The sequence below is a fragment of the Pediculus humanus genome, genomic scaffold (genome assembly GCF_000006295.1).
Source record: "Pediculus humanus corporis 1103172107803 genomic scaffold, whole genome shotgun sequence".
Lineage (NCBI taxonomy): Eukaryota > Metazoa > Arthropoda > Insecta > Psocodea > Pediculidae > Pediculus > Pediculus humanus.
In genome coordinates, this window is record NW_002987394.1 from 313790 (window position 1) to 336702 (window position 22913).

The 22913-nt window shown below is 25.3% G+C and overlaps 7 protein-coding genes across 7 annotated transcripts; 5 read left to right on the forward strand and 2 right to left on the reverse strand.

Moving 5' to 3' along the window:
• Positions 1-1378: 1378 nt before the first annotated feature.
• Phum_PHUM371370 (cytochrome P-450, putative) lies at positions 1379-3542 on the forward strand (the record flags this gene model as incomplete). Its single annotated transcript, XM_002428194.1, has 8 exons — positions 1379-1526; positions 1620-1726; positions 1812-2091; positions 2162-2231; positions 2305-2605; positions 2665-2905; positions 3110-3289; positions 3382-3542. The coding sequence occupies 8 exons, from the start codon at positions 1379-1381 to the stop codon at positions 3540-3542; spliced, it is 1488 nt and encodes a 495-aa protein (XP_002428239.1).
• Positions 3543-4192: 650 nt separating this feature from the next.
• On the forward strand, positions 4193-6444 carry Phum_PHUM371380 (cytochrome P-450, putative; the record flags this gene model as incomplete). Its single annotated transcript, XM_002428195.1, has 10 exons — positions 4193-4209; positions 4246-4251; positions 4433-4587; positions 4670-4776; positions 4863-5142; positions 5205-5274; positions 5359-5659; positions 5719-5959; positions 6028-6207; positions 6287-6444. 10 exons carry the CDS (start codon positions 4193-4195, stop codon positions 6442-6444), a joined length of 1515 nt encoding a protein of 504 aa, XP_002428240.1.
• A 675-nt stretch (positions 6445-7119) lies between these two features.
• On the forward strand, positions 7120-10069 carry Phum_PHUM371390 (cytochrome P-450, putative; the record flags this gene model as incomplete). Its single annotated transcript, XM_002428196.1, has 9 exons — positions 7120-7139; positions 7551-7708; positions 7794-7900; positions 7978-8257; positions 8427-8496; positions 8593-8893; positions 8953-9193; positions 9264-9443; positions 10056-10069. 9 exons carry the CDS (start codon positions 7120-7122, stop codon positions 10067-10069), a joined length of 1371 nt encoding a protein of 456 aa, XP_002428241.1.
• A 349-nt stretch (positions 10070-10418) lies between these two features.
• Phum_PHUM371400 (uncharacterized protein) lies at positions 10419-12517 on the reverse strand (the record flags this gene model as incomplete). The annotated part of the gene is made up of 3 exons (XM_002428197.1): positions 10419-11867; positions 12048-12128; positions 12440-12517. The coding sequence occupies 3 exons, from the start codon at positions 12515-12517 to the stop codon at positions 10419-10421; spliced, it is 1608 nt and encodes a 535-aa protein (XP_002428242.1).
• Positions 12518-12922: 405 nt separating this feature from the next.
• Positions 12923-16514, forward strand: Phum_PHUM371410 (Basigin precursor, putative; the record flags this gene model as incomplete). Its single annotated transcript, XM_002428198.1, has 6 exons — positions 12923-13001; positions 13903-14181; positions 14944-15234; positions 15614-15724; positions 16034-16361; positions 16463-16514. 6 exons carry the CDS (start codon positions 12923-12925, stop codon positions 16512-16514), a joined length of 1140 nt encoding a protein of 379 aa, XP_002428243.1.
• A 2619-nt stretch (positions 16515-19133) lies between these two features.
• On the forward strand, positions 19134-20696 carry Phum_PHUM371420 (peptidyl-prolyl cis-trans isomerase 5 precursor, putative; the record flags this gene model as incomplete). The annotated part of the gene is made up of 4 exons (XM_002428199.1): positions 19134-19244; positions 20009-20216; positions 20301-20485; positions 20565-20696. The coding sequence occupies 4 exons, from the start codon at positions 19134-19136 to the stop codon at positions 20694-20696; spliced, it is 636 nt and encodes a 211-aa protein (XP_002428244.1).
• Positions 20697-21078: 382 nt separating this feature from the next.
• On the reverse strand, positions 21079-22861 carry Phum_PHUM371430 (uncharacterized protein; the record flags this gene model as incomplete). Its single annotated transcript, XM_002428200.1, has 8 exons — positions 21079-21161; positions 21372-21384; positions 21406-21658; positions 21716-21834; positions 21890-22162; positions 22202-22404; positions 22480-22638; positions 22813-22861. The coding sequence occupies 8 exons, from the start codon at positions 22859-22861 to the stop codon at positions 21079-21081; spliced, it is 1152 nt and encodes a 383-aa protein (XP_002428245.1).
• Between the last annotated feature and the right edge of the window lie 52 nt (positions 22862-22913).

The window sequence follows — 22913 nt, forward strand, 5'->3', positions numbered from 1 at the left end:
GAAAAGGTAATTCTTAAGGTCTGCTATGATGGTATGTGCCGAATTTGCAAATCTCTGGCGGAAACAATTGATCATTTAATTTCAGGATGTCAGATATTGACAAAACATGAATATCTGGAGAGGCACAATAAACTTTGTCAATATCTCCACTGGAATATCTGTCACGAATGTGGATGGATTACCCAAGGAATGGTACGACCACAGCGGTTCCAAAGGTCTTAGATCAACAAATTCTTGACTGACAGAACTGTGCCAACAAACCGGATATCATCCTGAAAAATGGTGTATAAACTAATTGAAGTATCCGTATACGGGTGGAAAAATCATATAAATGTATATACATTTTATTAATAATAATAATAATAATAAATTTTACAGGGTAAATTTTACTGTCATGAAGTAAAAAAAGTCAAATTTATTTTTCATTTATTTCATCATTTTGAAGGCAAACGAGTGAGGAGAGGACATTTTTAACAAACGAATTCAATTTTACTCTTCGCAACCAGTAAATTGTTTATAATTTTTTTTTTTTTTATTAATAAAAATTAAATTTTAAAGTTTATCTTAATTCCTATAAATATATATAACAACCAAAAAAAAAAATTGTTTGCTTTGAGAGTAAATACACAAATGATAAACGATCTCATCGATGTAATTTTACATAAACGCATTAACGCCGTTTTTTTTTTTTTTTACGTATGAAATCCTTCGTATTGCATACGATTGGACTCGTATTTTTATGCATTTATTTTAAGGTATAAAAATAATTTTTAATATTTAATCATAATATATTATTCATAGTTTAAAATGTTTTTTTGCTACAATTATTTTTTTTTTTTTGAACTTTGTACTAGTAAAAGTGATTCTAAAACAGGTTTTTCGAAGACCTTGAATTTTTTTTTTTAGCAAATAATTTTGTTACCAGAAGAATAATTATTGGAGTTTACAATGCGTGAAGTTTAGTTTTTTTTTTTTTTTAAATTTTTATTAAAATAAAAATAAATAAATAAATAAAGGTTGAATCGAAGTAATTATTATTATTAAAAAATATTTTATTATCAAATTCATTTGTGTTAAAACGATAATTTGCGGAAAATATTTAATATTTATAAAACTCCCGTCTCTAATTATTGTTGTTGTTTTGAATTTTATTCGTCATTAATTGAAAATAGTAGGCATCTAAGAGGAGACTTTGATGCGTGCAGAAAAAGTTTATCAAAAAAATTATTTTTTTTTTATTACGTTTTTTATTTATTTAAATTAAAAAAATAAAAAAAAATGTTACAAATTTTCGGGTAAGTATTTAAAAAAAAACAAAATAATAATAATAATTATTATAATAAGTCAATTGAAATTTTTTTTCGTTGACAGGCTAAACATGTTTTCCGTTATATTAAGCATAATTGTAATTTTTCTCATTTGGAAATTATTTAAATTAATAGAAAAGGAATACATTTTGTCGAAAATTCCGGGTCCTTTCACATATCCGCTATTAGGAAACGTTGAAGTTTTTGAACCGATAGAAGGTAAACTATCAAAACCTTTTTTTTTTTCATAAAAAACGTTATTAAAAATTTTTATTATTAATTTTTTTTTTTTTTTTTTTTTTTTTTTTACAGTGACTCTTGGAAACATATTAAAAAGAAAAGAAAAATATGGTCCGGTTTATAAAATGCGTGCTGGTTTCCTTGTCGGTGTATTTTTAACAAGAGCTCAAAAAATCGAGGTATTTAAATATGACGTAAACCTAAGGGCAATTATACTGTAATTAAAAGAAACGTAAAATTTTGTGTCTTTTTTTTTTTCTTAAGGATTTAATTAAGGGTATGAAACATTTGGAAAAATCTCACGTTTATAAATTTGTACATCCATGGCTGGGAACTGGACTTTTAACGGCACATGGTGAAAAATGGGCTTCGCATCGGAAACTCATAACTCCATCTTTTCATTTTACCGTTTTGCAAAGTTTCATCGAAATTTTCCAAGAAAATTCAAATATATTAATTAATAAATTAAATGATGTGGCGGATTCGGACAAAGCAGTAGATATATTTCCATTTATTACTTTATGCTTACTGGATGTTATCTGTGGTAGGTAAAAGTACAATAAACAATGGATATTAAGTAATAACTTGAAGACGAAATATTTTTTTTTTAACAGAAACAGCCATGGGTACTAAAATCAATGCACAAACGGACAGTGAAAACGAATACGTTAAATCTGTTTATAGGTAAGTCAAAAAATATTCTCCTTCATAAGGAAAATCCATGTTAATGTTTTTAAATTTTCTTTTTCCTTTTTAGTTTATCATCTTTGATAATACACAGATTAAATCGAGCTTGGCTTCATCCTGACTTTATTTATAATTTAACAAGTCACGGAAGGGAACATAAAAAACATCTCGACATTGTTCATAATTTTACCGACAGCGTGATACGCGCTAGAAAATTATTGTTTGAAAATGAATCCTCAACCAACTTTGATCCCTCGGAAAAGAGGAAACTTTCATTTTTGGACCTTTTGTTAAAAGCATCCATAAATGAGGCATCTACACCTTTAACGGACGTGGAACTTCGTGAGGAAGTTGATACTTTTATGTTTGAGGTACGACTTTTCTTTGAATCAAACCAAAAGAACAAAATAAAAAGGTTTAATGTGATTAGGGACACGATACGACAGCAGCCGGTGTAAATTGGGCAATTTTAATGTTGAGTCATCATCCAGAAATACAAGAACAAGCTTACGAAGAAGTAAAAACAATATTTGAAAATAAAAAAGGAAAAGATTTAACGTTAGGAGATCTATCGGAAATGGCGCTCCTGGAAAGAATAATTAAAGAAACTTTGAGGTTGTACCCGAGTGTTCCGACAATAGGACGACATATTGATGAGGACACACAAATAGGTAAACATTTTATGATGTAAAACAGAAAAGGGAAAATCCTTTTTTTTTTTTAGAGGGATTCTTGCCAAATTCATTCTTTAATTTTAAATGACATACATATTTAATTAATCAAATAATTACTTTAATTTTAAATATTGATGAATACGTTTGTTTATATATATGTAAATAAAATAAAATAAAAACATTAAATTTTTTTTTTTTTAGGGGATTATTTAATACCAAAAGGAAGTAACACCGTTTTAGTTATTTATGCAGTTCATAGAGATCCCAAAGTCTTTCCAAATCCGGATGTATTCGATCCTGATAGATTTTTACCGGAAAATTCTGCGGATAGACATCCATTTGCATTTATACCTTTTAGTGCCGGACCAAGAAATTGCATCGGTGAGTATTTATCGTTAGGTATAATAAAAAAAAATATTATATACTTGTATATATTTTATTAATAATAATAATAATAATAATAAATTTTACAGGGCAAAAATTTGCTATGTACGAAGAAAAAGTAGTTTTATCAAATTTGATATATAACTACAGATTCGAATCCGTTGGAAAATTAGAAGATGTAATTAAAATTCCAGAACTTGTTTTACGTCCTAAAAATGGTATACCAGTCAAAGTTTATAAAAGAAATTGAATGATGGAAAATAATTTATACAAATATATATTTATAATAATTAGGCATTTTTATATAAAAACAACTGAAAACCAAATGGTTACGTCATCATAAAACTTTTTTTTAATTTTTACTGACTTTATACTAGTAAATGTTTTGTTGACGTAGTATAATCAGTGACAATTGTAAATAATTTGCGAAAAAATTGTTGTTTCGTGACTAATTTGTAATAATTTCCTTTGAAAGTTGTATGAATCCATTTTTCAAATCCTTTTTCATTTCACATTCCTTCATAATTTTTCTTTAATTTTTTTTTTTTTTTGCCACACCGTTTTTATAAAATGACACACAAAAACTTAATATTAAATAATAATAAGAACAATAAAAATGATCAAAATTTTAAATGTACCTCCCCCCCTACACATTTTAACAATAAATCTCAAAAAGCAAAAAAATCCAAAAAATAAAAATTTAAAAAAATTATTAAAATTATTATTTTAATAAATAAACAAAAAAAAAACATTTTTTTCGTTTTAAAACTCCCGTTTCTACTCAACACGCTTCTACTCTTTAACACATAAAAAAAAAACCAAATGATTAGAAGAGTATATTATTGTAATGTCCGGTTGCACAAATAAATAAAGTAATAAGTGATAAATAAATAAATAAAAATGTTGCAATTATTAGGGTACGTAAAAAATTTATTTTTTTTTTAATTTATAAGGGAAAAGTATTAATAATAATGATAATAAAACGGATAATTTTATTTTTAATAAATTAAATGACCTTTACAATCGATTTATGTTAAAAATAGGTTAATAATGTAATTAAATTTACATAAAAATTTAAATAATTTTTTATTTTGAGTAATACCCGAGTCGACAAATCAAATAAATTTTTTTTTTTTCTAGATTAAATTATGCTTCATTTCCGTTAATTATTTTATTAATTTTTATTTTATTGAAATTGTTTGGAGAAGATGAAAAAACAAAAATAATAAATAAATTACCGGGACCGTTTGCATATCCATTAATTGGTAACATCGAAATTCTCGAACCGGTAGAAGGTAAACAAAAAAAAAATTTTTTTTTTAAATTATTTATTAATCCATTAATTAATTAATAAAAATTTAATCATTTTTGTTTAAGTATTTATGGATAATATATTGATAAGAAAGAAAAAATATGGACCAATATTTAAAATGAGAGCCGGACCTAGATATGGTATATTTATAACGAGAGCTCGAGAAGTCGAGGTGGGTAAAACAAAATTAATTATTAATTTTATTAATTTATTATTTTATTTATTTTTTATAAAAAAAAAAATTTTTTTTTGTTTCAGGATTTAATAACTGGTATGAAAAATACGGAAAAATCATTCGTTTATAAATTTGTTCAGCCCTGGTTAGGTACAGGACTTTTAACTGCTCATGGAAAAAAATGGGCATCGCACCGGAAACTCATAACTCCATCCTTTCATTTTACCGTTTTGCAAAGTTTCATTGAAATTTTTCAAGAAAATTCAAATATATTAATTAATAAATTAAATAAAATGGCTGACACGAATGAAGTCATTGATATTTATCCATTTATTACTTTGTGCTTACTGGATATTATTTGTGGTAATTTATTTTATTATTAATAATTAGCTAAATGAATATTAAAATTTTTTTTTTTTTTGCAGAAACTGCCATGGGTACCAAAATTAATGCACAAACAGACAAAACTAACGAATATGTTAAATCTGTGTACAGGTACGATTCTTATACTGATTTCCTATTTTAAAAAATTTATGTAATTAATAGTAATAAGCTTTTTTAAACTCAAAACCTTTTCAGATTGTCGACGTTGATTGTAAAAAGAATGGGACGAATTTGGCTTCATCCTGATTTTATTTATAATTTAACGAGTCATGGAAAAGAAAATAGAAAACATCTCGACATTGTTCATAATTTTACCGACAGCGTGATACAAACTAGAAAATTATTGTTTGAAAATGAATCCTCCACCAACATCGATCCCTCGGAAAAAAGGAAACTTTCATTTTTGGATCTTTTGTTAAAAGCATCTTCAAACGAAGCATCTACTCCTTTGACGGATGTGGAACTTCGTGAAGAAGTTGACACTTTTATGTTCGAGGTACGACTTTTATTTGAATCGAACCTAAAGAACAAAATAATCGGGTTTAATTTGATTAGGGGCACGATACGACAGCAGCTGCAGTAAATTGGGCAATTTTAATGTTGAGCCATCATCCGGAAATACAAGAAAAAGCTTACGAAGAAGTGAAAACCGTATTAGAAAATAAACAAGAAGAAGGTTTATCATTAGGAGATTTATCAGAAATGAAACTTCTAGAAAGAGTCATTAAAGAAACCTTAAGGTTGCATCCAAGTGTTCCGATGATAGGCCGACGAATAGAAGTCGATACACGATTAGGTATAAATTTTACAATTTGTAAAAGGATGCATTAAGTAGTGTACCTTTAAAAATAAATTTTTTTCCAGGTGAATATTTCATACCTGAAGGTGTGAGTGCTGTTATTAGTATATATGCACTTCATAGAGATCCCGAAGTTTTTCCGAATCCGGATGTATTTGATCCCGATAGATTTTTACCGGAAAATTCTGCGGATAGACATCCATTTGCATATATACCTTTTAGTGCCGGACCAAGAAATTGCATCGGTGAGTAATTTGTTGTCTATTATTATTATTATTAAAAAAAACTTATTTCATCATTAAGGCCCTACCTTAAATTTTCCAGGGCAAAAATTTGCTATGTACGAAGAAAAAGTAATTTTATCAAATTTGATATATAACTACAGATTCGAATCCGTTGGAAAATTAAATGACGTCATTAAAATTCCAGATTTAGTTTTAAGGCCTAAAAATGGAATATTTGTAAAAATATATAATAGGTAAATAAATTCTCATAAAAATTATGGATGTAAATAAATCTATGTACGCAAAAAAAAAAAAAAAATTAATAATAAAGCAACAGCAATTATATTTTTTTTTTTTTATTGTAATTGAACGTAATTGAAAATAATTATTTAAATAACCTTTGAACTTTACCTTCTGGTCGGAGATCATTAACGTACATATATATAGTTAATAAACTTTCTTTTAATTAATCTTATCAATTTAATTTTTAATGTATGGAACTTGTTACGTAATCAAAGACGACCAGAACTATTAAATTGCAATAACATGAAACGTAAATTTTCGAAAAATCGATATCGATCCGAATAATTCTATCAATAATAATAATAATAATAATTTGTAAATAAAAATCATTAACGGTTTTAATTTTAATAAGATAATTATTTTCTTTCTCTCTCTTTTTTTAAAACAATTAATATTAAATCAAACCTTAAAATATAAAAACAATAATATCAAAATTAAAAGTTGTCTAAAACTCCGATTTCTAATTGCATTGATAATAATGATGATGATGATGATAATTAAAGTTTATGTAAACGAAAAATAGAGAGAGAGAGAGAGAGAAAAAAGTTTTTCATTAAGTGTAAAACAAAAATGATAATAATTAATTAGTTATTTCATCGGCTTACCTTAAACAAAGGTAAAAAAAAAAAAATGTTACGCCATTTTCTAGAGTAAGTTTTATTTATTTATTTATTTTAATAATAATTAAATTAATTTATTAATTTTGTTTTTTTTTTTTTAAATTTTTTATTTATATTTAATTTTTGTGTTGCGTACTGATAACAAGTCAGAAATTTGCGAGCGACATTATTATTATTATTTTTATTTAAATTATAATAAGTTATTTAATGTGATTAATAAGATTGCATTTAATTATTAATTAATAATAATTAATAAACAAGGACATAAATTTTTATAATTACATAAAATTAAAAAATGACACCAAAAAAAAAGAAGGAACCTTGACATTTAGTAAAAATAATTTTTTTTTTTTTTATTGCCTTGTTTTTGTTTTTCTTCTTCTTATCAATTATCAAAATTTTGTTTATGTAATTTTCTTCTTTTTTTTTTTTTTAACACAGTCTAGATATTTTTTCACTGACGATAACCATTTTATTATTTTTGATTTTTTGGAAATTTTTTCAAAATGATAAAAAAACTTTGCACATCAATAAACTTCCCGGTCCGTTGGCTTTACCCATTTTTGGAAACATCATCGAAGTCCTTCAACCAAAAGATAGTAGAGTATTATTATTATTATTGTCGTTTATTTTTAATCATTATTAAAATTAATAAACGATTTGTTTTTTTCCCCCCCCCTGCAGAATTTTTGGAAAATTCTATGAAGAGAAGGAAAAAATTTGGGCCCATTTTTAAAATGTGGTTCGGAAGAAATCCATCAGTATTTTTATCGAGAGCAAAAGAAATCGAAGTTAGTTAATGATTAAAATTTTTTTTTTTTTCTAATTGTAAAAAAATTCTTTGTAATAATTTTTATAAATTTTCCAGGTAGTGATAAAAGGTACGAAACATATGGAAAAATCATTCGTTTATAAATTTGTTCAGCCCTGGTTAGGTACAGGACTTTTAACTGCTCATGGAAAAAAATGGGCATCGCACCGGAAACTCATAACTCCATCCTTTCATTTTACCGTTTTGCAAAGTTTCATTGAAATTTTCCAAGAAAATTCAAATATATTAATTAATAAATTAAATAAAATGGCTGACACGAATGAAGTAATCGACATTTATCAATATATAACATTATGTTTATTAGATATTATTTGCGGTAAGAAAAATATACTTAATAAATGTGAATTATAAATTTAAAACATTTATTTATTTTTCTATGTCAAAAATAAAATGTGACATTATTATTATTATTATTATTATTATTATGTTTCTTATCAATTTTCACAATTTTGTTTTTAAAATAAATAAAAAATATTTTTTTACAGAAACAGCCATGGGTACAAAAGTCAACGCACAATCTGATAGTCAAAGCGAATACGTTAAATCTGTTTACAGGTGAGAAGAAGAAGAACTTGTAAAAAAAGGTCAATGACCTCTGCTGCAATAAACGTTTATATAATTCTTATCAATAAATTATTTTTTTTCCAACAGACTTTCCGCGCTGGTAGTCGAAAGAACAGGAAGAGTTTGGCTTCATCCTGATTTTATTTATAATTTAACGAGTCACGGAAAAGAAAATAGAAAACATCTCGACATTGTTCACAGTTTCACAGATCGCGTGATACAAAAAAGAAAATTATCATTCGAAAATGAATCCTCGAAAAATTTCGATTCTCCGGATAGAAAGAAACTTTCATTTTTGGATCTTTTGTTAAAAGCATCCATGAACGAAGCATCCACACCTTTAACCGATATGGAACTTCGTGAAGAAGTTGATACTTTTATGTTCGAGGTACGACTTTTATTTGAATCGAACCTAAAGAACAAAATAATCAGGTTTAATTTGATTAGGGACACGACACGACAGCAGCCGGTGTAAATTGGGCAATTTTAATGTTGAGCCATCATCCGGAAATACAAGAAAAAGTTTACGAAGAAGTAAAAACGATTTTTGAAAATAAACAAGAAGAAAATTTAACGTTAGGAGATTTATCGGAAATGAAACTTTTGGATAGAGTAATTAAAGAAACCTTAAGATTGTGTCCTAGTGTTACTAGCATAGGTAGAATAGCAGAAGAGGATATTCACTTAGGTATTACTCATGAATCTTTGAATAAAATGAATTTTTTTGGTAATAATAAAAATATTACTTGATTTTTCAGGGGAGTATACCATACCAAAAGGAGCCAACACCGTTATTAATATTTATGCATTACATCGAGACCCAACAGTATTTCCCGATCCTGATGTATTTGATCCCGATAGATTTTTACCGGAAAATATGTCAGGAAGGCATCCTTTTGCATATATTCCATTCAGTGCTGGACCAAGAAATTGCATAGGTACACGTATATATTATATCAAATAACATTTTTAAATAATATTTATTAATTTATTTTTTTTTATAATTTAGGACAAAAATTTGCAACATACGAAGAAAAAGTTATTTTATCAAATTTGATATATAATTATAAATTTTTACCGGTTGGAAATTTAGAAGATGTTAAAAAAATACCTGAATTAATATTAAGGCCACAAAATGGAATTCCGGTTAAAATAAAAAAACGTTAAATAAAATTTTTATTTAAACAATTTTTTTATTAAAATAATAATTATTTTCATAACTTTTTTTTTTTTTGGTATTCTAGTATTAATCAATAAAATTTATTATGTAGATAGTAAATAAAAAAAAAAAAAAAAACTTAATTTTATTTAATTTATTTTAAATAAAATATTAACATTTCAAATTAATAATTAACAATAACAAAAAAAAAAAAAAATACTGTCAAATTTTTAATACTTTATGAGTTAGTGCGTTACATACAAACAAAAAAAATAATTTTATACAAAAATTAATTTAATAAAAAAAAAAATATTTTTTTGTTTATAAGGCACGTTTTAAATACAAGATTAACAAATCATTTTCGTTTATTAATCAATAAAAAAAATTAAAGAGAAATTTAAATGAAATTCAAGGAAACTCCATATTTTATATTGTACACTTATATATGTAAAAATATCATTGTTTTCAATGTTATGTTAATATCATAAATAATTATTATTTTGTTATTATAATTAATTACATTTTCTTTTTTTTTTTTTTTTTTTTTTGAAGATTTAAATGACAATTAATGTGAAACAATTACAAAAATCTTAATTTAAAATAAAACAATTGATGAAAATTTTATTTTTTAATAGAATAAAGCTCAGCCTTTTCATGATAAAAATTGGCAATGTAATTAAGGTAATAAATTTTCTTCCTAAGCAAACCATACAAAATTTAATTTAAAGATAAATGAATTTTTTTTTTAACGATACTACCGAAGTTCGACATCACTTGCATAACCGTATCCCATCGCAAGAACTTTTTCAAGAATTTCATTGAATTCATCTAAATCCATGTGGGATCCCAAAAAATGATGAAAACGTTTTATATTAACGGCTTTGACGCATTTATGAAGGGAATCCAACATACGACCGATTCCTTTACAACAATGAATACCCGTTATTACGGGACATGAATTTACTTCGTTATTTTCAATTCTGGTTGAATTTTCGTCGACCGCTCCCAAAGGAGAAACATGAGGAGAAAATATTTTGGGAAAAGGCACTGCGGTTTTTAAAGGAACGTTAGCAGACGTTACATCGGATATGGTTGTCAATCTAAACGAAAGATATAAATGAATAAGTTCTTCGATGGTGGAGCAAGAATAAGCTCTACTGTTTTCTTTATTAATTTTAGGATTTCGAAGCCTCGAAACTGGTATACCTCTTACACTTATTCTTTGATACAAAATTGTATTATCGCTAATTTCACAGCCGGGAGTCATTTGACTCCAAAGTGGCATTGCGTCATCTAAATTTTCTAAGGTATCTAATAAATAAGAATCAGGACCTATGGGAAATGGTAGACTCATACTGGCAGCACAAATTTTTTTGTTATAATAGTTTAAACCATACACTAAATCATGCATGTAATTGTAATCATCTCTTAAGCGATATTTCAATGTTGCAGTGTCTAAAAAGGATGCTAAAATTCCAGATGTTTGATAACGATTAACAGGATTGTATAAAATATTTGGATAATCGATAGGAGGTCCTAAAGTTTTCCACGCACTACTATTGGTTCCTATAGGAACAACAAGACTTGAATTCTCACTTAATTTTTGATAGGTAAGCATAATATTTATGGTACGTTTAATATTGTCTATGGGTAAAGAATTTTCAAAATGGTTGGGTATAACGGGAATGGTAAGAACACTTTTAGATGGATATTCATCTTCAATATGAGTTAAAGTCCTGTCAGCCAAAGCTCCAAAACCATCTGTTGCATCTACAACAACTTGAAAACCTTGAGAATTGTCACACTCTTCCATATAACTACGAATTTTTTCAATTAAATCTTCTTCCAAAACCCCATAAATGTCTACACCAGAATGAAAAACATCCATTTCAAAATAACTTGGGATACTACATACTGATTTGGGGTGGTATTTGGTTTTTAAAAAATCACACCAAGTTCTAACTGTTTCACCAAAGTTATAATCTTTACTATTTATTTCAACTTGTTGTCCTTTTTCAATTCTTTCCAAATCCTTAATAAATTCATGTTTCTCAGGTAAATTCTGATCCTGAATTGCAATTGTTTGGTCATCATTAGAAACTGCACTTGTAGATTCCTCTGGTGCTTCACTTAAAATTGGAATATTAATCATATTTTCAGCTTTATCAACCAAAATAAGTCTCGGAGTAAATGTTGCCTGTCCCTAAACAATGTATTAAAAATTATCAATTTAATTTCGATAAATGAAATTATGAAAAGTGGAATAAATGTAAGTGAACAATACTAAATGCACTTAATTTTTGTTAATTACAAAATTTATATATATTAAATTTAATTTAAGAGAGAAAAATTAATTTTAAAAAATAATAACAAATTCACTTGCCCTACTGGTCTTTCCTTCTCGAAAAAGAACATCATGATTAATATCTGATGGGTTCCTTTCATCATATTGAAAATATGATTCCTGAAACCGAAAATATTTTATCAGTTTACTTAAAAGCAATATTTTACAAAAATTTTAATCAGTTATTAAATAATGTAATAATGTCTTGATTTAATTGAGGTTTTCTTTACTTTAGCAATATATAAATCACAGAAAAAGACTTTTTTTTAAATTTTAATAAACAGAGTGTTCTTTATAAGTAGATGTTAAAAAATTATTTGACAACAAAATACCGTAATTTTACACAATTGTATGCAAATCCAATTAGAAAAAGTTTTATGAAATTAAAAAACTTAGTTCAAAAGGCAAAAAATTATTTAAAAAATGACAACCTGGATATTCCACCAATGGGTTCCAACAAAGTTTGAGTAATTTCCAAATTGAAAAGTGACAACTTCTCTGGATCCCATGCTTTATTTTTAAAAATTACCAAAATTTTCAAGACAACAATTTCTAAATTTAATTCTATATTCAACGAATTCTAATTGAATTAAATGAGGAATTCTATGTTGAAATAAATATTTTTAATTGATGATGCATTTATTTAACATTTAAAAAAAAAAAAAAAAGTATTTGTAATAAGTAAATGTAAAGGTTTATAAACACTTTTAACGAACATGACTAACGATGTAATAATTTAACAAATTGGCGACAAAATGGGAAAAAAGCTTCTGCTAATCTGCACCAGCGCAGATTGTGCTTGACGAGCCCTAATTTCATCACTTCGTAATTTTACCCAAGTTTAGTCGTTATCACTTGTAAATTAATGTAAAAAAAATATTACAGTAGCTACTTAAAGACATTATATTACAAATATGGAACCATTATATTCTTGTAGAAATTGCATATTAAGTTTGTTTTCTATTTTACTTGTTATATTGTCTACTGGTGCAGGTATGAAACTAATTTTATTTGGCAAAAAATTTTTTTTTTTTATTAATGATCGTAAATCTATCGAAAAAAGAAATTGAAAAAAAAAAAAAAAAAAACCGTGGAGATTTAGAATTTTTATTATTATTTAAATATTTTAATTTTGATTGAATTAATATCAATTGAAATTTTTTGAACACGAATAAAATGATATTTAAAACATATATTATTGATATTTATTAATATGTACAAAGTATTTTTAGGACGTGGGTACGTAATTAAAAATGATCGATTAATAATTAGCTTTTCCGTTATTATTGTTATTGATCAATAATATAAATTACGTATATACTTTCTATTTTTAGTTATAAAATTTTTTAAAAACGTTTTATTTTAATTATATATATCCAAAATTATTATTTATCACACATTCTTCTGATTTATAGAATATATTTTTTAAAATCTTTTACAATATTAATTGCTTACATGAATTGCACACAAAAATTATTTATATGATAATAAATTTTTATATCATTTTTTTGTCGATTTTAATTTTACAATTATTAACTCATTAAATTATTATAATTATTTTATATCTGAAAGCCTATGATGAAAAAAGTGTTTTTAAGCATAAGATATAAATAATTAGTTAGGGAATAATATTTTATTGTATTAAAAATATCGATAAAATTATCTGTTGCATAAATGTAGCCCATAATGTTATATTTGGCGAATAGATAAATTGAGTTTTGTTAGGTACACTGACAATTAATCAATTGTACAAAGTGTTCAAAGTACAAAGTTGTATTTAATTATTTCATTGTAGTAATATTTGAATCATGTAGTAATTGTATCATGGAACCAAGACAGTAAATAGCCTTATTATTTTTTATTGCTTTATTATTTTGCTTTTTTTAAAAAATAGTTTCAAATCGAGTGACTTATGAAGGAGAGAGCATGGTGGTTGAGGGAAATCCCTTTCAAATTATTTGTAAACTCACCGTTTTCGACACAATGAAATGGCAAAGAAATGGTGTTACACTTTACACAGATGAAAACACATTGATGTCTCTCAGCGAAGATGAATCGGGTGGGGGTTACATCATAGGAAAATTGATGATACGAAAGGCGCGTGATTATCATAGTGGGGAGTATACATGTAGTTCCTTCGGGGGTCCGGGTCATACCGTCAACGTTGTCGGCGGTAAGGTTTTTTATATGAATCTTTCACAAAGATTCAAATCCAAATGCTCATTATCGAGCTTGAAGAATTCATTAATTATCATATTAATTGTTTGGATTTTACTCTTATGTTTACAGTCCGTTTGATATTTAGTCAAAAGATAATAGAATAGTAGTTTAGTTAGTTTAATTCCATTTAAGAGTACCATAGCAAACCTGCGAAATTTAAATTATAAATTATCAAAACGAAGTTTCGATACTACTTAACCATGAATTCTTCATTCATCTTTTTATCAGAAACATGGTTTTTGCTAACCTTAGTTTTTTTTTTTTTAAAAATGGTTTGCAAACCATGCTTAACTACTTTTTTTTTTTTTTTTTTATGTACGTGATTAAAATCAATGTCCGTTTTCTTTTTTAATTTGTTTAGTTACAACCTACCACCATGCTCTTTTCGCAGCTAAAATAAAAATGCTTCAAAATTTGCACTAATACCCTCTACTAGGATTGTGATTCGTGTATTGGCGAGGGTAAGTTTTTGGTCATATGATTTTGCACAGGAGGAGCACGAAAATTTTTTGAGTATTTACCCCCAGTATGTCTCCCCCTTACCCCCTTATCGAAGGAAACAAAAAAAATCTAATTTCATCATGCTTAGCTTTTTGTATCGTCTCGATTGCGTTTTCTCCGCGAGTTATAAACTTTTTTTTTTTTATTAAAATGAAATAAAATTGTTTTTTTTTTTTTGTTTTACTTTGTATTTTAATTTCAGCGGGTTCTGTAGTAAAAATAGTAGGTAATTTCGACTTCGATTGGTACAAAGTCATCGAGTACAAATCGACGTTGAATTTACAATGCAATTTAACGGATGAATCCGTAGCGGATAGTTATACCGTTAAATGGTTGAAAGATGATAAACCTATGAGTGAAACCTCGGATAATAGGGTTGAAATTAAACCTTTGGAAAACAGGTTCATTCTTTCAAAGGCACTCGACACAGATGCCGGAAATTATTCTTGCGTTTTTACGAATAAGATAAACAATTCAGAACTTCGATTAAATTTTCAAGTTGTTTGTAAGTAATATTCAATACAGTAATTATTTTGCTCTTGACCTTTGACTCATCATCTCTGTTCTGCATCACCTTTGTATGTCACATTGCCCTCCCTCTTCGTCCTTTTCATTCCTATCCAAAAATCCTATATCACCCATTTCCCAATCGTGCAAACCAACACTTTAAACCTAAATATTAAAACAAAATCCATTTTAATAAAAAAAAAAAAAAAAAAGATGTGATGATGATTTGAAAAAACTTGGTTTTGAAACTATTAACAAATAATTTAATAATGGTTAACATATAATAATCGTAATGGGGGATGGGGGGAGGGGGGTGGAAATTTCATTTTTACCTTATTAAACAAACAAAAAAATTTTTTTGTTTTTTTTTTTTACAGTCAAGCCGTATGTTAAATTGCCACCTCATACAAGCGTCGTTGAAGGAGAAAAATTAACTTTAACTTGTATTATTTTGAGTGATCCAGTGCCTATTGTTTATTGGAAAATTGGTAAATAATTGTCAACAATTTTCCCCCCCATTTTTCCTACCATATTTTATAAATCTACGATGATTTTTTTTAAATATAAAAATTGATCAATTGATGTCAAACAATTATAAAAAAAAGATTAAATAAAAAGGTCTGACTGTTAACTGATTAATTCTAACATTGAATATAACTGATAAACTTTTCAAGGCTGATTAAAATATTTAAAAAAAAATTTTTTTTTTTTTTTTTTTTCTATTTATTTTTACGATTTGGATTTAATAAAGATAATTCGTTTGAAGTAAGTATTATTATTATTATTATTATTTTAAGGAAACAAAACATACGAAGACAGCGATGAACGGGTCAAACTTTTGGAAAATAAAGAAAAAGGTATACCCAAATCCATATTACAAATCGAAGAAGCCAACATGGACGACAGGAACACGTACACGTGCGGAGCCTACAATATTGGAAATAAATTTTCAAATGCAACGGAATCGTCAACTTTTGTCAGAGTCAAAGATAAATTGGCTGCTTTGTGGCCATTTTTGGGGATTTGCGCGGAAGTCGTCGTTCTTTGCACTATTATATTAATTTACGAGAAAAAACGAAACAAAACTGAATTGGATGAAAGCGATACGGATGGAAGTCCAGAACAGTTGAGTTGTCTTCCCTTTTTTTTTTTTTTTTTAATTTTTTTTTTTTCTTTTATTCGAATGAAAAGATCTTAAAACAAATTTTTTTTAATTTATTTCGCAGGAAAACCACTCCAGATCACAAAAAGGAAAGCGAAATTAGGCAAAGAAAGTAAGCTCAAAAAGGAGGGAAGGGAAAGGGGGAAAAATAATTTAAATTTAATAATTATTTATGATGGGGGGCAAAAAAAGGATCGAAGCTAAAAAAAAAAAAAAAAAAAAAAATAATTAGCAATTATTAGTGTAAATCATATTACAAAAATATTCGATTGAGGCTAAAGTAATTTTAACCAAAAAAAAAAAAAAAAAAAATTATAAAATTTTAGTGCCTCCGATTTAAAAAGTCGCCATTTTAACAAAAAAAAAAAAAAAAAAAAAACCGTAATTTTACTCTACGTCATCCCTTAAATTTTTAAATATTCACATAGTTTTCCCGTACTTTTTTTTTTTTTTTAAAATTTTTCTTCGAGCCAAAGATCAATTTTTTTTTTTTCGAAAAACACAAAAAATTTTGTTTATCATTAACAAATCAATAGTTGGAAAATTTAAATTCTCTGAACAATTTTTATTTTTTATTTTATTTTACTTTGTTTTTTACTCGGTTTACTTTTTTGGGGGGAGGCGGGGAGGGGGGATTTTTTAGTTATTTTATAGAAAAGTTTGATAAATATAAAATGATTTATAAAGTATTTAAAAAATTGTTTAAAATTTACCAAAAAAAAAAAAAAAAAACATTTTCGAAAGTTTTTACAAGGATGATATTTTAAAAAGTCAGTAAAAATTTTTTTTTTTTTTTTTGGGAATTTTTTTTTATAAATAAGCAAAATATGAACTTATAAGTAATCGTTTCCATAATGGGGGGGGGGCAGGGGGGGAGATGTAATACGATATAAAAATATACAAAATGTTAAAATAAGATATCAAAACAATAATTCATTACAACTGCCATATATATATGCATATGCTTATCGTGCATATTTTATATAAATTTTTTTTTTTTTTTTTTACTATTAAAAGCGACTTATGGTAAATTTTAAAGCCTTTTTCTTATTATTATTATTATTATTATTTAATAAATGAAGTGAGGATTTAAATATTAAAAAAAAATTTTTTTTGTTACACTTACAAAATAACATTGAAAAATTTATTAATGTGTGTTTGTACTTACGGAAATGTGCTTAATTTAAAATTTTTTTCAAAACTAATATTTTTTGTTGTATAAACTTATTGAAATAAAAAAAAAAAAAAAAAAAAAAAACGAAAAGGCGATATATAAATCGGATGCATATTAATTTTATAATAATAATAATAATAATAATAATAAAGAAATATCTAGTCCGTGAATATTTTCAAATTGATTTTTTTTTAATTTTAGAAATGAAATTGTAGAATATCCACAAACAAAATTAGGCTACTTTCACAAAGAAAATTTATTTTGTCCTTGTCTCCATCATTTGTTCCTGTTCCGTTGCATATTCCCGAAAAAAATCCCGAAAAATCGTTAAAATGGTTGGTAATTTCTTTTCTTCTTCTTTGTAATTATTCTTTTTTTTTTTTTTTTATATATATTTTATTAAAAACAAAAAAATATTTACGAGTATTTTTTTTTTTTTTTTTTAATATTATTATTAATAAATGTTTGACGTTTGTAAAAAAAAAAAAAAAAAAAATAGTGACGATTATTTGCCACATATCTACAATTTTCATTTTTTTTTTTTTAAAAAAAAAACTTCATTAGTTATTAATTTCATTGCTTACTAAAATTTATTTGTAATTTAATATCGAATATTATAAATATTATTAAAAAAAAAAAAAAAATTATAATTATTAAATTTAAGGTTATTAAAAAAAAAAAATTTTAAAGCTTTACTTTTAGAAAGAGACAGAGTAAAAAAAATAATAATAATTATTGCCTTTTTTGAGAGAAAAAAAAAAAAAAAAAAAAATTTGCCTAGAAAAAATTAAAATTTTAAATCCTGACTTATTTCAAATTAATTTTTTTTTTTTTTGTTTTAATTGTTTTAATAATATTTTTATAGTAATATAATGTTGAAATAATATTAAATATAAACTCATTAATTAATTAATTATATTAATATTATATATATATATTTTGTTTTCATATAAAAAAAATTGGTTGTCATCATAATACTTGTGTAAAATATACAAACAGTTTTTTTGTTTAAAAAAGTTTAGAATTTCATATTTTATTTATATATATATATAATTTAACTTTTTAATGTCATAATATTTTATTTATTGTTCATATTAAATTTAATTTCAACCGATTTTTATTCTTTTTTTAAATTTTTTTCATCCCATCTCCCAATTTGTATCTCACATACTTCCTTTTTCCTATTTATTAAAATTTTTAATTAAAAAGATAAAGTTTTAAATAATTATGGAAGAAATTTTAATAAATATTTATCATAAAATAAATAATGATCTTTTTTTAATGAAAAAGAAATTATCTTAACAAATTTTACTTAATTTAATATAAATTAATATATATACATATATATATATACGTACTCAAATAAAATTTAAATTTTTGGCGACACTCCGCGACCCCTTCCAAAATTGTCGCCATTTGTCAAAATATACACGTCAGTTCTTGTTTCCGACAACCAATAGCTATATAATTTCGTATTTATACTTGTTTAAATTACTTTGTTATGCGGTGGTGAATGAGTTTTATTATTTATACTTATAAGTTTATCGAAGGAAAATTCAAAATGCACTATAAAATGTGCCTTTTTACTAGTTTTATATGCTTTTTAATTATTTTAGGCACCGCTTTTGGAACGGAAAATTCTGCTAACAAAGGACCAAAAGTTACAGACAAGGTAAGTAACCTGTTGTAGAATTCCAGAAAATTGATTTTTATATTAAAAAAATTTACTCGAGGTTTTTTTTTAAATAATTATTCGAATTGATTTATTAAAAAAAAATAATAATAATAGTTATTTTAAGCCCGACATTTTCTTTTTAAGTTAAGTGAGGTCATGAATACTTTAACAATAGGTCAGTGCCTCAGACTGAAGCCTACAAAAACGCTTAAAAATAATTTATTTAGTAATGTTATTTGAAAATTCCTTTGTACCTGAAATGCTGAACGAATCAAAAATATTTATTTTTAAAGAATTTAGGATAAAGTAGCCTTATTTAAAATTACTTGTATTTTTTTTTTTTTTTCATTTTTGATTTGCAACATTAATTAAAAACTAAATAAGATTTCATTTTTTTTTTATTTTAATCTCATTTATTTAAAGTTTTTTTTTTTTCATTAAAAATTATTTACAGTAAAACTTTTAATGAAATAAAATGATTAATTAACGTTTTGTAAATTTAAAAGGAAAATAATCAATTTCAATAAATTAAATTTAAATCAAACTGATCTGGCATGTGAACATCCACAAATTAAAATTTAAATTAAAAATGGCGTAGAAAATAACCGTTTTTTAAAATAATAAAAATATAGTTTTTCTTAAACAAAAGCGTATAATAAAAAATAAATTTTATTGTAAACATAAACACTTGCACGTGCACGTGATTAATCAAATGTTTGAAAAAAAAAAAGGAAAATAAATAAAGATGGGTATATGTTTAGGTATGGTTCGACATTAAAATAGGAGAAAATGCAGTTGGAAAAGTCGTTATCGGAGTTTTTGGTAAAACCGTACCAATCACGGCTAAAAATTTTATAGAACTTGCTAAAAAACCTGTTGGAGAAGGTTACAAGGGTAGTAAATTTCACAGAGTCATCAAAGATTTTATGATTCAGGGAGGAGATTTCACAAGAGGAGATGGTACTGGCGGTAAGATGATTATTTTTTATCCAAAGAATAAATTTATAAAAAAACCCTCCTTCGTTTAAATAAAAAAAATTTATTTTATTTTAGGAAGAAGCATTTACGGTGAAAAATTTGCCGATGAAAATTTCAAATTAAAACATTACGGAGCCGGATGGTTGTCGATGGCAAACGCTGGCAAAGACACAAACGGTTCACAATTTTTCATAACAACCGTACAAACCCCTTGGCTCGATGGCAGACACGTCGTTTTTGGAAAAGTCTTGGAAGGAATGGTAAAAACGACTGACGACTAACTAATTTTCTTTAACAAAATCTCCCTTCGATACCTGATTTTTTTTTTTTTTATTTTAGGATGTTGTCAGACAAATCGAAAGCACTCCAACCGATCAACGAGACAAACCAAAAAGTGATGTCGTCATCGTTGATTCGGGTGCAGAAACCGTCGAAGAACCATTTGCTGTTAGCAAAGATGATGCTCAATAAGCAATAAATTTTTTTTTTACCTTTTCTAGCTTTAATTTTTGTCACAAATAAAAATAATTACATAGTTTTTTTATATTTTGTAATAATTAGAACGTACTACTTAAAATTTTTCCTATTACTGTTAAAATTTTAATATTTCAATATTAATAATTAAATAAATTTATTTATATAATTAATAGAAAATTTTATTCTTATTGTAAAACAACAAGAACAATTTTTTATACGAATGTGTTAATTAAAATTAGGATGGCCAAATAAGTTAATTATTAATCAATAAAAAAAATTTTTTTTACTTATTTTTTGTAAAATTTAATTAATGTTAGTAATAAAAAATATAAAAGAAAAAAATAATGATAATGTTTATTATTACAAAATTTTACAACTAATTAACTGTTGTTTCTTGTATATCATCATCATCATCATCTTCGAAAGCTTTATTCGTACCGAAAAAAAATCCTCCAATATCTAAAATAAAATTATTATTATTATTATTATTATTGTAATCGGATAAAAATAAATTTTATAATATTTTTTTTAAAAAATTTCCTAATGTGAAAAATAATAAAAAGACATTTTTTTCTTTTGATATTTAAATAGTAGTATTTTGCAATAGGTGATGAAAAATTTATGTAAAGTCGTTTCCAAAGTATAGAAACATTATTAATTTTTATGTACGTATGCAAAAAAACTAAAAAATAAATAAATTTACAATTTTTATCGGAGATTCTGATGAAACTTGATTAACATCCGATTTATTATTAAGTAAATTATCAATGTTGCAAAATTTTAACGTAAATTCTTCGGATTTGAAATTTTTTTCCGATCCCGTTCCTGCGGTTAACATAAACGAAGGAACTTTTTGTCGTTTCGATACTTTCGTCTTTGATTTATTTTTTGTTTTGACAATTTTAGGTAAGACAGCTTTCACGCTTAATTTCCTAAAAGTAAGCAAAAACAATTCACTTTAAAAAAAAAAAAACTAATTAAAATAATTAAAATAAGAAAATTTGATTGATTACCTAATTCCTTTTTCTATTTTCCAAAATAAAAACAAAGCGATTAATGATAAACCAACGGCAACTCCTATGATAACAGCCCACCATAAAATAACTTCAGATAATTCTGGTAATTTAAAAACCTAAATTTATAATAATAATAATAATTAATTATTATATTTATGGATTTAGTCTCACGTATATAAATGCAACAACCGTAATCCCTAATTCTTCAAGTTCTGGAAATTTCCAATTTTTCCACATATCTTCTAAATGTTCCGATGTTAATTCATATTCAGCATCTGCAACCTCCTTAACATCTTTTTCACCTGATACATAAACGGAATGTTCGATGAAAGCGCAAATATCTTGATCAGGCCATTCGAAAGGGCATAAAGATACGTGATGAAAGTTAACGGATTCATTTCTATGGAAAAAATAAAATTTCTTTTTTTTTTCGAGGATATTTTCCTTTAAAATAATAATAATAATAATAATAATTAAATGTACGTACACGGGTATGCTACCGTTAAATTTAATATTATTTTTAATGCAATAATTTTTTGCCGTTTCTTTAATACCTTCTTTGACTTTTAACGCGAACGTATCGTTCGAATAATCATTTAAATTTTTCCCTTTTAAATATATTTGATAAACCGTTTCTTTTTTAACGGGTTTTTCCGTCGACGGATTATTTATTTCGTATGAATTACCTGTAAAATATTAAAAAAAAATTAATTTAAATTTAAATTTAAATTTAAATTTAAATTTTACATACTTATACTCACCGCATCTTTGATATTCGAGACGTAATCTCGGTGTAATTTTAGATGATTTTCCATTGAATAAAATAAAAAATTTTTTCGAATTTAATATTCTTATTTTTTCCCTCGTTAAATTTCCGGTGAAAATTTTTATTTCTTTATATTCTAAAGTTTGTAAAGGATCTGAAATTAAGACGAATTAATTATAAATAAAAATTCGTTCCATTAAATTTAAATTTTTTTTTTTTTTTATTACATCCTCCTATTAGTAAAAAATCATTATATCCGGTTCCGATAAATATTTCTTTTAAATTAATATCGATTCCATATCCGTTTTTAGAATTTAATTCAATTAACCATCCAATATTGATGGATTCGTTAACGGTGAGAAAACCACGAGTTTCATTTATTGAATTAATTTCAATTGGATTTTTAAAACCTTCATTTTCTAGTATCCA